Source organism: Podarcis pityusensis, assembly GCF_964106645.2.
Source record: "Podarcis pityusensis genome assembly, chromosome: 2".
NCBI lineage: Eukaryota > Metazoa > Chordata > Lepidosauria > Squamata > Lacertidae > Podarcis > Podarcis pityusensis.
Window position 1 is genome coordinate 126,187,986 of NC_138029.1, and position 17,111 is coordinate 126,205,096.

General features: G+C 49.4%; 1 protein-coding gene across 1 annotated transcript; it reads left to right on the forward strand.

Moving 5' to 3' along the window:
* Window positions 1-375: 375 nt before the first annotated feature.
* LOC308469653 (zinc finger protein 213-like) lies at window positions 376-16,895 on the forward strand. The gene is made up of 6 exons (XM_080992422.1): window positions 376-506; window positions 3,235-3,827; window positions 4,869-4,998; window positions 6,279-6,364; window positions 7,593-7,719; window positions 13,220-16,895. The coding sequence occupies exons 2-6, from the start codon at window positions 3,411-3,413 to the stop codon at window positions 14,158-14,160; spliced, it is 1,701 nt and encodes a 566-aa protein (XP_080848548.1). The 5' UTR covers window positions 376-506; window positions 3,235-3,410; the 3' UTR covers window positions 14,161-16,895.
* Window positions 16,896-17,111: the final 216 nt, after the last annotated feature.

Below are 17,111 nucleotides of genomic sequence, written 5' to 3' on the forward strand. Positions count from 1 at the left end.
CGTCACGGGGCTGCTCTTTTATGGAAAAAGAGCCCCAAGTGCGTTTCTGCAGCCGCGGTGGACCCCTTAGCGTGGAGGGGTAGGGGGTGGCAGCAGGCAGAGGGAGAGGGGTGGGTGGGTGGGCTTCTGTATGCAAGACCCTGGAGAGAAGGGGAGCCCCTCTGCCGCGTCCCCAGCTGCAAAGTCCTCTTGCGGCTGCTCTCCGGGCTTTTGCAAAGGGATCCCGGGGGTGGGTGGGGGGCGATGGGGAGGGAGGCCCTCTCTGTGTGGGTCCGCGGCGAGGAAGGGGTTAAAGCGAGCGAGGCTGGGTTCCTGGAGAGGCGTGCAAGGAGGAGGAGGGGAGGGGGCACGGGAGAGAGGGAGGGGGCACGGGTGGCTGCGCGGCGCAGAGCATCCAACGAGCCTGGGGTTTTTCTCCCCTCCTCCCACCACCGTCGGGACCCCCCCCCCCAGCCACCCACTCAGGTTGGCTCTTCCTCCAAGCTGGGGGTGGGAGTGGGGAGCAGGTGAGTGGCAAATTCATTTGGGGGCGGGCTGCAAATGTGGGGAGAAGAGGGAAAAGGCTCAGCAGCGGGTGGAGACAAAAGGAGGGAGGGGTACCAGGCGCTTGGCTGGGGAGAAAGGGTGGGGGAGATCTTCTCCCTGCTCCCCCCGTCCCACTCCAGTCATTCCCTTCCTCCAAAAAGAGGTGAACTGCTCTAGCCAGCCCTCTCCCACCTCCTCTCCCGGCTGCCGGGGTTCAGAACAAAAGATTTGCACTGGAACCAGTATCAAACCAGTTTGCATTAGGAGAGAAATAGGTGTTGGGTTTTGGTTGGGGGAGAGCAGCGTTTGGGGCTGGGGTTCAAGGGCAGGGAGGGGCAAGCGCAGAACCTCTCGCTGTGGGGTTCGCAAGCAGAAAGCTGGTCTTAGCCTCCTTTGTTGCTGCTTGGTCTTGTTTATTCACAATTTGTTCTCTCTCTCTCCAAGGACACCCCATGCAGGCCTCCCGTCCCAAGTTTTAAACCTCTCAACTACCCCTTGGGGTAGGTCAGAGTGTGGGATGGTGCCAGATTCATGACCGAGTGGGTTCTGGGGTTTGTAGTTCGGTGAGGGGGTAAACTATAGTCCCCATGATTCTTTGGGGGGGGGAAGCCAAGTGGTACCTGGATGGCTTAAAAAGAGGATTACAGTGGTACCTCGGGTTACATACGCTTCAGGTTACAGACTCCGCTAACCCAGAAATAGTACCTCGGGTTAAGAACTTTGCTTCAGGATGAGAACAGAAATCGTGCAACAGCGGTGCAGTGGCAGCAGGAGGCCCCATTAACTAACGTGGTGCTTCAGGTTAAGAACAGTTTCAGGTTAAGAATGGACCTCCGGAACGAATTAAGTACATAACTAGAGGTACCACTGTACTGTAGACAGATTCAAAGTGGAGAGGGCTACCTATTGTTGTTGTTGTTTAGTTGTTTAGTTGTGTCTGATTCTTCGTGACCCCATGGAGCAGAGCACACTAGGCACTCCTGTCTTCCACTGCCTCCCACAGTTTGGTCAAACTCATGGAGTCTTCTCTTCTCATGAGGTGGCCAAAGTATTGGAGCCTCAGCTTCAGGATCTGTCCTTCCAGTGAGCACTCAGGGCTGATTTCCTGCAGAATGGATAGGTTTGATCTTCTTGCAGACCATGGGACTCTCAAGAGTCTCCTCCAGCACCATAATTCAAAAGCATCAATTCTTTGGCGATCAGCCTTCTTTATGGTCCAGCTCTCACTTCCATATATCACTACTGGGAAAACCATAGCTTTAACTATATGGACCTTTGTTGGCAAGGTGATGTTTCTTCTTTTTAAGATGCTGTCTAGGTTTGTCATCGCTTTTCTCCCAAGAAGCAGGCATCTTTTAATTTCGTGATTGATGTCACGATCAGCAGTGATCATGGAGCCCAAGAAAGTAAAATCTCTCACTGCCTCCATTTCTTCCCCTTCTATTTGCCAGGAGGTGATGGGACCAGTGGCCATGATCTCCGTTCACAATTGGAAGTATCAGTGCTTCCGAATGCCAGTTGCTGGAAAGCATTCTGTTCAGATGCTGCTTGCAGGTTTCTATCTGGCATTTGGTTGGCCCCCATGAGAAAAGAACGCTGGACTTTACAGGCCATTGGCCTGACCCAGCAGGCTCTTCTTATGTTCTTAACCCTGGTCTCCCACCTCCACACCCAACACACTAAGCACTGCACCACACTGCCTCTGCTACTTCTAGTCCCTTAAATCCATAGAATCATAGATTGGTAGAGTTAGCCCAACCCCCTGCCATGCAGGAATCTCAGCTAAAGCATCCATGACAGATGGCCACCCAACCTCTGCTTAAAAACCTCCAGTGAAGGAGAGTCCACAGCTTTCCCAGGGAGACTGTCCCACCAGAGCACGAGAAAATAAGCTTGCTCCATCCTCCATGCATCAGCCCTTGAGATATTTGAAGATGGCTATCATATCTCCTGTCAGTCTCCCCTTATCCTGACTAAACTTGCCCAGCTCCCTCAATCGTTCCTCATAAGGCCTGGTTTCCAGACCCTTGATCATCATGGTTGCCCTCCTCTGCACACGTTCCTGCTTGTCAACATCCTTTTTAAATTATGCTGCCCGGAACTGTACATAGTACTCCAGGTGTCGTCTGACGAAGACAGAATAGAGTGGTACTATGACGTCCCTTGATCTGGACACCAGACTTCTGTTGATATCCTTGAATAGCATTAAATCCCCCCCCCCCCCGGCTGCATCACGCTGTTGACTCATGTTAAGATTGCGGTCCACTAAGACCCCTAGATCCTTTTGACATGTATTACTAGTAAGCCAGGTGTCCCCAATCTCATATTTGTGCAGCTGTTATTCTTGCCTAAGTGCAAGAACCTTGAATCCCAATTCCTCCTTCTTCAGTGATAGCTACCTCTCCCAATTTGATGACATCTGCAGATTTGATGAACTTCCCCTCAATTCCTTTGTCCAAGTCATTTATAAAGATGTTGAACAACAACGGGCCCAGGACAGAACCCTGCGGCGCCCCAATTGTCACTTTTCCCCAGGATGACGAGGAACCACCAATGAGTATTCTTTGGGTTCAGTCAGTCAACCAGCTACAAATCCACCTAACAGTTACCTCATCCAGCCTACATTTTACCAACTTCTCCGCAGGAATATCATGGGGGGGGGGGGGGACTTTGTCTTGGCTGCTTATAAGTCTCTGTCGTCTTTTACAGGTCCCAGCCAGGGTCACCCTTCACTCCTAGCAAAGCATCTTTCCTGTAGGGGCTTGCAAACTTTGCCGGACATCGACACCCTCCCCTCCAACGCCAGTCAAATTCCGGCAGCCTTTGGTTTGGGAACAGAATTCTCCGCAAGGAAATCCTTGGATTCCTTCTGGGAACTTTGGGAGATGGAAAAGCCAGACTCAGCGGCTCCCTGGGGAGGAAAGGACCCCCACGTCACCCAGACTGGGAGCACTGGGGAGGTCTGGGAAAGGAACGTGCAGCAGATCTTGGGCGAGGGCAATGCCAGCTCAGACATCCAGCGCCAACACTTCCGGGCCTTTTGCTACCAGGAGGCCGAGGGCCCCCGTGAAGTCTGCAGCCGCCTCCACCACCTCTACCGCCAGTGGCTGAAGCCGGAAAAGCACACCAAGGCCCAGATGCTGGACCTGGTGGTCTTGGAGCAGTTCCTGACTATCCTCCCCCCAGAGATGGAGAACTGGGTCAGGGAGTGCGGAGCCGAGACCAGCTCCCAGGCGGTGGCCCTGGCAGAAGGCTTCCTCCTGAGCCAGGCGGAAGAGAAGAGGCAGGAAGAAAAGGAGCAGGTGAGAGCAGTTTCTATAAATCATGGGAGTTGGGAAGGAGCCAGAGTCCAATCCCCTGGAATTCCTCCCCCTGCCCACCCCATTAATTTGTTATAATAAAAGAAAGCAAAGTTTAATAACAGAGGCCAAATAAAGCAAAGCAAAAGCGGAAGGGGTATCTAGAATTAACGAGATAGGAGCAAAATTCAATCAATTAATGTCACAAGTAGCACAAATGGATTCACCTTATCCTGCATGTTATTGCTCCAGTACATTTATATTAGAAGACTCAATTTCTCGATAAAGACATTATATTGTTTTCTGTCCTTTCTGGTTTTTGCCGCATACGTTAGCTTAACCATGCACACTGTGTTCCTAATTTTCATTATCCGCTCTGTCATGGACGGTCTTCTCATTCCGCTACCCCACCCAGATTTGACAAAAATAATAATTCTGGAAGTGGTTAAGAGGTGTTGCATTTTGGGGACATGCCCAGAGTATGCACCATATCCTAGCTTTTGTGGCTTTACACCTCCACAAGCAACATTGGTTATTCTGTATATCCAGGTAAGATGTGCTGGTGTTAGCATACATAAAACCGTCTGGGTTTCCCCAGCCACTCTGGGCAGCTCCCAACAGAATATTTAAAACATAATAAAACATCAAATATTAAAAACTTCCCTAAACAGGGAAGTTTGCCTCCAGGTGTCTTGTAAAAGTCAGATAGTTGTTTATTTCCTTGACATCTGATGGGAGGGCATTCCACAGGGCAGCTGCCACTACCGAGGAGGCCCTCTGCCTGATTCCCTGTAATTTTGCTTCATGCAGTTAGGGAACCGCCAGAAGGCCCTCGGAGCTGGACCTCAGTGTCCGGGCTGAACGACGCTGTTCCAGTGGAACAGAAGCTTGTAAAATATTTCTTTTAGGGTCACACTACCTGTTTGCTGAGGAACTCTTATGCCAAAACCGATTCCAACAGTCGGATGGAAGTTCCCATCCAAATCCCTCTTCCTAATCCCTTTTCTCTATTCCCCACTTGAAGATCCGCAAATTTTGTTTCAGGTTCAAGGGGCGAGAAAAGGGGCTCCTTCTTCCCCCAAAGTAGAAAAGGCCCCGCCAGCCAGCAGGAAGAGAAAGCTGTTCCGGGGAGCCATTCCGGGAGGCGCTGGAGGGGATGCATCTACATTGCTGGGTAAGGAGGAATTGGGAGCACATTCTGGCTTGATCTCGGTCTCTCGAGGGGGTTGCCTAGAATCTGGACGTTGCTTTTTAGGACATAAGAAGAGTTACTGCCTCGTGGCCAGACCTACTTTGCAGGGTTGTTGTGAGGATAAAATGGGAAGGTGGGTATGTAAGAATAGCCTTGCTAGATCAGGTCAGTGGCCCACATAATACATCATCCCCCCCCAAGCCCCAATGGGAAACTTGCAGACTTTTAAGTTTCCCTTCCATCAGTGGTGAAAGGGTGGGGAGGTGGGAGTTTTGCCCTCGTCTCCAGCCCTTTTTTAAACCGGGGTGGGAATCCAATTTTTTTTTGGTATAATTGTATTATTATTATTATTATTATTATTATTAGGATGCGGGTGGCGCTGTGGGTTAAACCACAGAGCCTAGGACTTGCTGATCAGAAGGTCGGCGGTTTGAATCCCCACGACGGGGTGAGCTCCCATTACTCGGTCCCTGCTCCTGCCAACTTAGCAGTTTGAAAGCACGTCAAAGTGCAAGTAGATAAATAGGTACCGCTCCGGCGGGAAGGTAAACGGCGTTTCTGTGTGCTGCTCTGGTTTGCCAGAAGCAGCTTATTCATGCTGGCCACATGACCCAGAAGCTGTACGCCGGCTCCCTCGGCCAATAAAGCCAGATGAGCGCCGCAACCCCAGAGTCGGTCACGACTGGACGTAATGATCAGGGGTCCCTTTACATTATTATTATTATTATTATTATTATTATTATTATTATTATTATTAATAATTGAATTTATATACTGCCGTATACCCGGGGGTCTCAGAGCAGTTCACAGAATAAAATCAAGATATAAAACCACAAAATACCTACTAAAAATCAAAACAACAACCCAATAGCCCCTCCCACCACAAAAACACACACATTCTAAAAGGACATAGGATGTCAATCGGATCAACCAAAGGCCTGGTTAAAAAGGAACGTTTTTGCCTGGCGCCTAAAGGTGTATAATGAAGGTGCCAGGTGAACTTCCCTGGGGAGAGCATTCCACAGACCGATAACCACTGCAGAGAAGGCCCGTTCTTATGTTGCCACCCTCCAGACCTCTCAAGGAGGGGGCACACGAAGGAGGGGGCACACTTTAACTTTTCACAGTCAGAATTTGAGAAAAAAGTGTGGCTTATATTTGGGCCAATATGGTAATTAAGCCCTAGGCAGTTTAGGACTGAGAAACAACTGAGGTGGCGGGTGCAGCATCTTCCCACTTCCTTCCTTCCTCTTCCTTCACAGGTAGCCAAGCTCCTCTGGCGGATGGTCTCAGCCCTTCCTTAATGTGTGACGGAGCGGAAATGGTTGCTGCGCAGTTGCCCGGACAGGTAGGAGCGGAAGAACTGGGGAACTGAGGAAGGAGGGTCAACTTGGGTGCCTCCATCACCTGCACATGTCTGTGGGCCTGAAAGGATGTGTCTCTTAACCCCTATCAAAGGATGTTCCAAAGCTGGGAAGGATCTGAGCATCCCTGAGGGAGCTCTGGATCCTGCAGGGAGAGCCTCCATCCCTTTCAAAGGTTTATCATAGAATTGTGGAGTTGTGGAGTTGGAAGGGAACCAAAGGGTCATCTAGTCCAGTCCCCTGTAACATCATCATCATCAATTATTATTTATAGCCCGTCCATCTGGTTGGGTTTCCCCAGCCAGTGTGGTGTAGTGGTTAAGAGCAGTGGACTCGTAATCTAGTGAACCGGGTTCATGTCTCCGCTCCTCCACATGCAGCTGCTGGGTGACCTTGGGCCAGTCACACTTCTTTGAAGTCTCTCAGCCTCACTCACCTCACAGAGTGTTTGTTGTGGGGGAGGAAGGGAAAGGAGATTGTTAGCTGCTTTGAGACTCCTTCGGGTAGTAATAAAGCGGGATATCAAATCCAAACTCCTCCTCCTCCTCCTCCTCTTCTTCTTCTTCTTCTTCTCCCAACAGAATATTAAAATCATGATAAAATATCAAACATTAAAAACTTCCCTAAACAGGGCTGCCTTCAGATGTCTTCTGAAAGTCAGATAGTTGTTTATTTCCTTGACATCTGATGGGAGGGCGTTCCACAGGGCTGACGCCACTACTGAGAAGGCCCTCTGCCTGGTTCCCTGTAATCTCGCTTCTCGCAGGGAGGGAATCACCAGAAGGCCCTTGGAGCTGGACCTCAGTGTCCTGGCTGAACGATGGAGGTGGAGACGCTCCTTCAGGTATACTGGGTTGAGGCTGTTTAGGGCTTTAAAGGTCAGTACCAACACATTGAATTGTGCTCAGAAACGTACTGGGAGCCAATGTAGGTCTTCCAAGACCGGTGTTTTGTGGTCTCTGTGGCCACTCCCAGTCACCAGTCTAGCTGCCGCATTCTGGATCATTTGTACTTTCTGGGTCGCCTTCAAATGTAGCCCCACGTAGAGCGCATTGTGGTAGCCCAAGCGGGAGATAACTAGAGCATTCACCACTCTGGCGAGAAAGTATGCAGGCAGGTAGGGTCTCAGCCTGTGTACGTAGGAATCACAGCTCTCTCTTTTTAATTGTTCCATTAGCTGTGATGAGCATTTTCTTTTCCTCTTCTTTCCAGGGCCCGGTGACCTTTGAGGAAGTGGCCGTGTACTTCACAGAGGAGGAGTGGGCTCTGCTGCATCCAGACCAAAGAACCCTGCAGTGGGAGGTCATGGTGGAGAATTATGGGAACTTGGTCTCTCTGGGTAAGGCTCACCTTTCCCCCTGTTAACAGAAGCCATGCAGTGATGGGTCACAGAGGTCAAGCTATCCTGGTCAAGAAACGGCTGTAGCTGTCCCATCCGCTGAAGCTGGTGCAAGGCACTCTTAGCCACTGGGCCTCGGGTGATAAGTGGGGGTACAGTTCCATCCCAAAGCAGGCAATGGACCAGTTATCCAGACTTAAGAACGTAAGAAGAGCTGGATCAGGCTGGAAGCCCATTGAATCCAGCGTCCTGTTCTCACAGTGGCCAACCAGATGCTTATTATGGGAAACCTGCAAGCAGGACACGAACACAAGGGCAACTCTTCCCTCCTGTGGTTTCCAGTAACTGGTACTCAACAGCATTGCTGCCTCTGATGGGAGACAGAACATATCCATCATGGCTAGTAGCCATTGATACCTGGAGCTCTCCTCCATGGCATTGTCCAATCCTCTTTCTAAGCCATCTAGGTTGGAGGCCATCACTGTCTCCTGTGTGGGATTAGGCCCATAGTTATGAACCAACCTGGACCCTGCGATCATCATCTTCTGGAGGCACTTCTTCGTGTACCATCTCTTTCTTACCAACGCAAGAAAAGGGTTGGGATGGAGGGTTGCCTGGAGGGTGGCAAAATGAGAACGGGGCCTTTTCTGCAGTGGCTCCCTGTTGCGGAATGCTCTCCTCAGGGAGGCTTGCCTGGCACCTTCATTACATGTCTTTAGGCGCCAGGCGAAAAGCATTTCTCTCCAATCAGGTGTTTGGCAGATTAACATGCTATGACTTTTAAAATGTGTTTGTAGGAGGGGAGCTCTTTGTTTTGTTTTTGTTTCCTTATGTACTCTGTGTTCTCATTTTGTATTTTTCTGTTGTGAACCACCCTGGTATCTTCCGATAAAGAGCGGTATGCAGATTTAATTTGCCCACAGTGTTGTAAGAATGGAAGAAAAGCTTTTCTCTGCCCATTTCCTCCATATCTGCTTCTCCCATATCGCCTCTTACTCATCTTCTCTCTAAACTAAAAAGTCCCACGTGCTGTAACATTCCCTTAAAGGGAAGTCACTGCATCCCCTTGCCCTTTTCTGAAACTTTTCCAGCTCTACAATATCCTTTCTGAGGTGTGGCAACCGGAACTGTACACAGTACTCCAAATGTAGTCGCATCACAGTTTTATATAAAAAAGTTATGATATAACTGTCAGGAAAAAGCAGCAATGCAAAAGCCAGCTGCAGGTGGCTGGAATGCTACACAGGATGTTTTTGTCTGCAGATGTACTGCTGGGAAAAAGGGGCAGTCCATTCACTGTACTGAGCACCGGATGTTAGCTCAGAGTGTCATCTGACCTGTACTGGAAGTGCAGGGGCGGAGTCGTGTCTCTTCTAATGGAGTCTGAAGGGTGCAGTCACGATTCTATGTGCTGCTGAGTGACAGGAATAAAAAGTCATGTAAAAGGACTCCTGTCTGTCTCATTTCCCCTCCTGGGGGGGAAAGCTGGAGGAGAGAAAGCAGAGGGTGTGTTCTTTCTCACGTCTAATGAGAAGAATCGCCGGTTAACGACCTAGTCTGCCGGGAGACGCAGATGGAAGGTAAACAAGTGTCTCGCTCAGCTGCCTCGGGGGAGGCCAGGTACCTCTGACTGTGAGCTGAGATACTGACATATGGCAGCCTTCGGATGGTTGCGATTCATCGAACATCTGCATGAGAGGCTGGTGAAGTGTCCTCCTCTGCTCCGAGGGAGAAGATAAGCGTCTGATAGCAGCCGGAGGCTGACCTGACGGATGGATCCAGAGGAAGGTGTTTTTCAAAGCAACAGAGCTCAAGGTATGCTGCATTTCGGGCTAAAAAGTGTGAACGCAGATTGATTTTATTCTCTGGTTCACGGGAGAGCTGCGTTGGAAAAAGCAACAGTTCCGGGAGGAGAGGCCTGCAGCTCAGAGGCTAAGCCTGCATTCCACAAATTCCTGTGGTTAAGATAAGCCTTCCCGCATGCGCAGTAGCTAGGAGAAGCCCGTCAGAGACGTGGAAATTTACTAGCTACGCAGATGGTTCTGAGATGAGCCTGGGAAGCGAAAGATTGTTTTGTCTATGTTGCCGAAGCTGTGCAAGGTCTGTGAAACAGCTTGCAGTTTGCCTGGAAAGGTGTAAACAAGCCAGCTATTGGATTTTAGAAGCTTGTGTTTGAGAGTTAATGCAAGGACTCAAAATGGATGCTAAGAAGGGCGGAGGCTTGCCTTCTCCACCCCTCCTGACCAATGAAAATTATGCATCTTGGTCTGTAAAGATGAAGGCCCTGCTGCAGAATCAGAGACTCTTTGATGTAATTGAAAACCCCATCCCTGCAGCACCAACCGGAGGTTGGGAATCACGGAACGTGAGGGCCAGGACTGCAATAATTATGTGTGTCTCAGATGAGCAGCTTGTGCATATCCAGCATTTAGAACATGCGAAAGAGGTTTGGGATACGCTGCGTACAACGCATCAGAGAGATGCTGGTTCTTCAGCGTTGCTGTATTTTGAGAAGTTGACCAATCTGAGATTAGCGCCTGATGGAGATGTTCAAGCGCACCTGACAGAGATGAAGTTTCTGCGTCAACAGATGGTGGAACGCAATTTCCGTCTACAGGAGGAAGTGTTTTGCTTCATGATGATAAACAGCCTGAATCGGACTTACAAGGTTGTTGCCAGTCAGCTTGGTTCCCTACCTGCGGCAGACCTGACCGCGGAGAGAGTGTGTGCCGTCGTCCTTAATGAACACGACAGACTTGCTGCACTGGAAGTGAAGGACAGGGGGAGGCAAGAACAGAGTTCAAATCTTCCCACTGCTGATGCTACTGGAGAGCATGCTGTAGCATTGAGTGCTGTCCGATGCTACAATTGTGGACAGACTGGGCATCTACAGCGGAACTGTAGGAAGCCGCGACAGTCAAAAGGAGCCAAGAACAGCTCTACGAAGCCTGAGGCATCAAGCAAAAGCCGTACCAAGTGCCAGGTGAAACCTGCAAAGGCTATGGTGGCGAAAGGAACCACGCCAGATGTTGGGAACGCATTCATAATCAACACTGGCGCCACGAAACATTTGTGCCCGCACCGAGAACTGTTTTCGACGTTTAAGAAGCAAAGCTTCACCGTGAAACAGGCCAACGGTCAAGAGCTGAAAGCGACCGGGATTGGGACTGTGTATCTTGAGAGTCTTAACTTGACTATAAGCGATGTTTACCTGGTTCCAGAAATGAGATTTAATCTGCTGAGTGTGTCGCAGATTGCGAAGAAAGGACTGAAACTGTCCTATGATGCTAAAAGCTGCAAGATCTACAAAGATGGAGAACTGTTTCTTACTGCCAGAGAGAAAGATGGACTGTATTTGTTGACTTTTGATCAAAGTGATTACATGAAATGTAATACTTCTGATTCTAACGAAATTTCTCTTGCAGGTGTGACCAACTCGAACACCAGGAAGGTGACTAAGAAGGTCCACAGAGCATTTCAGCGGGTGTATGCTGATGTGATTGGTCCTCTAGAACCATCTAGAGGCGGTGCAAAATATTACCTTGTGTGTGTTGATTGTTTCACTAATTATTCTTGGGTCTTTTTGATGGAGAAACCGCAAGAAACTTTAGAAAAGTTTCAGGAGTTTTGTGACAAGGTTAAAAATATGCATGATGCTAACATTGATTGTCTTTTCACAGATGACAAACAAGTTTTTCTGTTACAGAAGTTTCAGAAGTTCCTGGATGGAAAAGGGATAGACCACAAGGTTTCTGTTTCACCAGAAGCGTGGAACAGGGGGGTCTGTGTAAGAGTGAACAAAGAATTGCAAAAGGGGATGCATGCGCAATTGCTGAGTTCACATTTGCCACATGAATATTGGGCCGAGTCACTAGCGTCCTATCTTCACGTGTGGTTGAGAAAAGTCTCAACAGAGTTGGGATGTTCTCCTTTTGAGAAGCTGTTCCACAGAAAACCTTCTGTTGCCTATTTTAAGGTTTTCGGGTCTCATGTGAGAACAGAAGCTCCAGGTGGAGTGAAGAATGCCAGAGGCATTTTTGTGGGATATGAAAAGGGTTTCTATAGAGTAATTTTGTCTGAATCTGGTCAGGTGATTCTCACAAAGTTTCTAGAGAGTGCTCCAGAAAAAGAGCGGGTAATAGAACAAACATTTCCCACAGAGAGCAATTCAGATGATGATGATTTTTCTGATGTCACAGATTACAGTGGTACTGATGATGACAGTGATAGCTCAGAGAGTTCAGTTGTAACAGTCATTGAGAGGAAATCTCACACAATGGCTAGACCTTCACAGGTGAAGGAAGAACCACTGTTTACCAATGCTACTGGTTCTCAACAGAGTCCAGAGGTTGAACCAGTGAGCACAGATGATCAGCACCTCACACGTAGGTCTGAGAGAGTTACAAAGGGTGTACCACCAAAGAGGTATTCAAAAGAGCTTGCTAACTTAGCTGTTGCATGTGTTGCTATTGTTAACAACTCAAAGCAGGTTAAAGCAGTGTCTAAGTCAGAGACAAAGACACAACAGAGAGTAGCAAGCCAAGGTAATGCAGAAGCACTCATTCCTTGGAAGCCAGACAACCAGAGAGGTACACTGGTGAAACCAGTGGTGGGGAGTTCCAAGGGTGGAACTGAAACAACAGGGGACTGTTATATGTATAACAACTGTTTGTTTTCTTCTCTGGATCATGTTTTGCCTATTGATGCTTTTGGGGGAGGATGTCAGGAAAAAGCAGCAATGCAAAAGCCAGCTGCAGGTGGCTGGAATGCTACACAGGATGTTTTTGTCTGCAGGTGTACTGCTGGGAAAAAGGGGCAGTCCATTCACTGTACTGAGCACCGGATGTTAGCTCAGTGTCATCTGACCTGTACTGGAAGTGCAGGGGCGGAGTCGTGTCTCTTTTAATGGAGTCTGAAGGGTGCAGTCACGATTCTATGTGCTGCTGAGTGACAGGAATAAAAAGTCATGTAAAAGGACTCCTGTCTGTCTCATTTCCCCTCCTGGGGGGGAAAGCTGGAGGAGAGAAAGCAGAGGGTGTGTTCTTTCTCACGTCTAATGAGAAGAATCGCCGGTTAACGACCTAGTCTGCCAGGAGACGCAGATGGAAGGTAAACAAGTGTCTTGCTCAGCTGCCTCGGGGGAGGCCAGGTACCTCTGACTGTGAGCTGAGATACTGACAATAACTGGGATATACAGTGGTACCTTGGTTCTCAAATTTAATCAATTCCGGGAGTCCGTTCGACTCCTGGAATGGTTTGAAAACCAAGGTGTCGCTTCTGATTGGCTGGAGGAGCTTCCTGCACTTAATCAGAAACCATGGAAGCTGTGTTGGACGTTCGGCTTCCAAAGAACATTCACAAACACTCACTTCTGGGTTTGTGGCATTCAAGAGCTGATTTGTTCGACAACTAAACTGTTTGACTACCAATATACCACTGTAGAAGTGAGTTGGGCTTTTGCTTGGTGGTGTGAGGTTCATTTTCCTCTTTCTCCCTTCAGGTGAAGCGATGGAGAGCGGGATCGTTGCCAAACAGCAGAGAAGTGACTTGGAGCCGCGAGATCCAATTTGCAAAGCGGAGGGTGTCATGCTTGAAGGAGCCAACTTCCACGAAGCCCCGACGCAAGAAAAACATTGGGATGGGAACGAAAGGCAGGCGCTCCCTCTCTTGTGCGCGGAAAGCATAGCGAGCAAGCCCAGCATCCGAAGGCATCAGAGGATCAACAAGCGGGAGACCCTCCTGGAGTGCTCCGAGTGCGGAAAGGTCTTCAACCGGCGCTACAGCCTCACCAGGCACCAGAGAGTCCACACGGGCGAGAAGTGGTGGATCTGCTCGGTTTGCGGGAAGAGTTTCAGCCAAAGGTACCACCTCACTAGGCACCAGCGAGTCCACACAGGGGAGGAGTGGTGGATTTGCACGGTGTGCGGGAAGAGCTTCCGGTGCAGCAACAGCCGCCTGAGGCACCAAAGGATCCACACGGGCGAAAAGCCGTTTGAGTGCTCCGAGTGCGGGAGGCGCTTCAGCGAGAGCTCCACGCTGTACAAGCACCAGAGGGTCCACACTGGGGAGAAGCCGTACAAATGCTTGGATTGCGGGAAGAGCTTCCGCCAGAAGATCAACCTCACCCGCCACCGGACGGTCCACACGGGGGAGAGGCCGTACCCTTGTGCCGAGTGCGGGAAGAGCTTCAGTCAGAGGGTGAGCCTGACTCTGCACCGCACCATCCACACCGGGGAGAAGCCCTACAAGTGCTCGGAGTGCGGGAAGGGCTTCAGCCAGCGGATCAACCTCACCTCGCACCAGAGGACCCACACGGGGGAAAAACCGTACCAGTGCTCCGAGTGCGGGAAAAGCTTCAGCCGAAGCAACAGCCTCGCTTATCACTTGAAGCACCACATAAATGTTCAGTGCGTCGAACTTGTGCCGGAAGAGAAACCATAGATCAGTGGTAATTTTTTTAAAACGGGAGAAACTCTGGGGAAATTTTAGAAACGCTCAGAACATGAGATGGTGCATTGGTCCTGCCATTTAAATGACTTGTGTCTCTGGTGGTCATAGACTCATAGAGTTAGTCCAACTCCTTGCTGTGCAGGAATCACAGGAAAAGGACCCCTGACAGGTGGCGTCCCAGACTCCTTTTAAACACCTCCAGTGAAGGAGAGTCTACCACCTTCCAAGAAGAAATATATGAATACAGTGGTACCTTGGGTTACATACGCTTCAGGTTACGGACTCCGCTAACCCAGAAATAGTACCTCGGATTAAGAACTTTGCTTCAGGATGAGAACAGAAATCGTGCAGCGGCAGGGCGGCAGCAGTGGGAGGTCCCATTAGCTAAGGTGGTGCTTCAGGTTAAGAACAGTTTCAGGTTAAGAACAGACCTCCGGAACGAATTAAGTACTTAACCCGAGGTACCACTGTAATTAGCTTTCTTAGCCTGTCACGCCCAACAACAGGGCCAGTGGACCCAACCAGCTTGCAAACTGTCCTCTAGATAATGTGTGGGGTTGAGAAATCAGCTGCCCTCAGAGGCTCCATGTTGTCTGGTATTTCATCTTAACATAAAAACCTAAGGAGAGTCTTCTGGATTAGGCCAATGGAGCATCTAGTCCAGCTTCCTGTTCTCACAGGGGCCAATCGGGGGCCCATAGAAAACCCGCAAGCACAAGAGCAACATTCCCCTCCTGTGGTTTCCAGAAACTGGTATTCAGAAGCTGTGCAGGCAGGGCAGAGCCATCCATAGCCCGCTCCTCCTTCATAAATTTGTCTAATCCTCTTTTAAAACCATCCAAGTTGGTGGCCGTTCCTGCCTCCGGTGGCAGGGAGTTCCGTGGTTTAATTGTGCGCCGCATGAGGAAGTTCTTTTACCCTCTTACCAGGTTGTGTCTCGGTCTCAAGGTGGGTCACTACAGTGGCACGAGCACCTCACAAAATTAAGAAATGGATCCTTCTTCGGTCCAAGGTGTGAAAAAGGTGGAGGCTGCTGTTCTGTGATCCCATCCTGTTTGCCTCCTGGTTTCAGTGTGTGTATCCATGACGGCCGTCATTTTCTTGCCGTTGTTTTTTCATTTACATTGCTTCGTCACCGCACCAAGGAAGTGAATCCCTTCGGGGGCAGAGGTGCAGGGAGTCCTGGGCTGCCTGCTGCTTCTCACAGCGAGGTTTGCCCAGGAGTCTTTGGTGGGGGACATTTTCACAAAACCGAGCTACGCAATGTCAGCTGGATCATCCCCTTCTCTGTATCTACTTGCTGGACTCTTCAAAGAACTATTTCAGTAGCAGAAGCCATGCTGGCACTTCTGCAGCAAGACTTGTTCTTCTAATACGTTTGGTTGTTCTATCTTTATTAATGCTTTCCATCAATTTACCCAGAGCAGCTGTTAAGCCTGCAATTTCCTGGATCCCTACATTGCTTCCTGTTGAGGCACCTCCTGTAGTCTCCTGTGGAAGTCTCATGGATTTTCATGCCACAAATGCACTCCCTCCCCAGCCCACCCCCAATAAGAAAACACGGCCTTGAAGGAGCTCTGCATCTATAGGATCCTCATAGCATGGATCCTTGTGAAGTAAAAATGGCCCCATCACATGCATTTTTTTCCGGGGGGGGGGGGGGAGTGGATCAGCTGGCTTGAGGGAACACCAAAATTTGCAGCTAAGGACGCAATTAAATTTCCAAACAGTAGCAATCTACTGCACATTTATTCAGAAGCCAGTTAAAACTCTTTAGGTTCAGTGATACCAGCTTTTCAAAGTCGTCAGTCATTTATACCTCCAGTGCCCCACCACCACTCCCTTGCCCATAACCCCACCCTCCTCTTTGGGAAACGCACAACACACCATTTGGGGCCATGGATAGTAGTGGGGTTGGGAGGACCTGAAACATCTAAATTTTGGTTCTGCGATTCAGTGCTGAATGTTGGAGCAGAAGGGATAGGGAATGGAGTGACCTGGGAAAGGGCAGGACTTTGTGGCTGGCTGGAGCCCTGGGTGGAAGCACTGTTGCAGCCCTCGCTTTTACCCTGGGGGTTTCTCAGTGCGCCTTCTCAATGAGGACTTTGTGGCTAGGAGGAACCCTGGAAGTCCTGGGAAGGCAGCCATGAAAACCTCAGATAACTGGCAAAGCTCAAAGGCTTTTGGGTTCATGTGCCATCAGACCCGGTGGATCTTCCACTTCAAAACCTTGCACTTCCATCGTGTGCTACACGTGCATCTTTTTGGTTAATTTCTTGGAGATGGAGCAAAACGCTCAGAATCGGTCCCTGTGCATGTTCCATCGCGTAAGGATGTCAAAGCTTTTGTGTTGAGCGTGATGAGAATATTTAGAAAACCGAGGACACTTGATCGTCATTATTTTTTACATGGGGTGGGCAGGCTATTCAAAAACACCTGACCTCTTCTACGGGGAAGGAAAGCGCTCTCTTGTCATTTTTGGCATGCTGTGGACCCTGCTGGAAACTTGCCGTCTTGTCTTCCTGTGATGCTTTTCTCATTTACTGGATTTCTACTCTTAATTAAAACTGCTTGCCTTCTCCTAACTGAGAAACCCGTGTAAGTGTTAGAGCTTGCCTATATCTATCGATCTAATAATCCAATAGCTTCCTAACCTGAGTGGGTGTTATTTTATGGTGGTCTTTTTGTAGGTTGGGTTAATAAAGCCTTCAAATACATCACCCCTATTTCCTCGGTAGGGTTTTATTTCCTCTCCCTTCATGGTCTCCCAAATGAATCTCCTGATTCCGCAGAGGAACGCCAGCAGACCAAGGATTTAAGTGGGAAAGTGGGCCTTTGTTTATACAAGCACAGCCTCCTTAAGGGTCAGTCACAGAGGCCGGCCCAAGACATTTTGGCACCTGAGGAGAACCACAAAATGGTGTCCACCTGCCAAGGAAGAC

Bases quoted from the DNA above. Each gene is read 5' to 3' on its own strand.
- LOC308469653 (XM_080992422.1), top strand. From the start codon at position 3,411: ATGGAAAAGCCAGACTCAGCGGCTCCCTGGGGAGGAAAGGACCCCCAC. The intron at 3,828-4,868 runs GTGAGAGCAGTT...ATTTTGTTTCAG, and splicing joins GGCAGGAAGAAAAGGAGCAG to GTTCAAGGGGCGAGAAAAGG. The intron at 4,999-6,278 runs GTAAGGAGGAAT...CTTCCTTCACAG, and splicing joins GGATGCATCTACATTGCTGG to GTAGCCAAGCTCCTCTGGCG.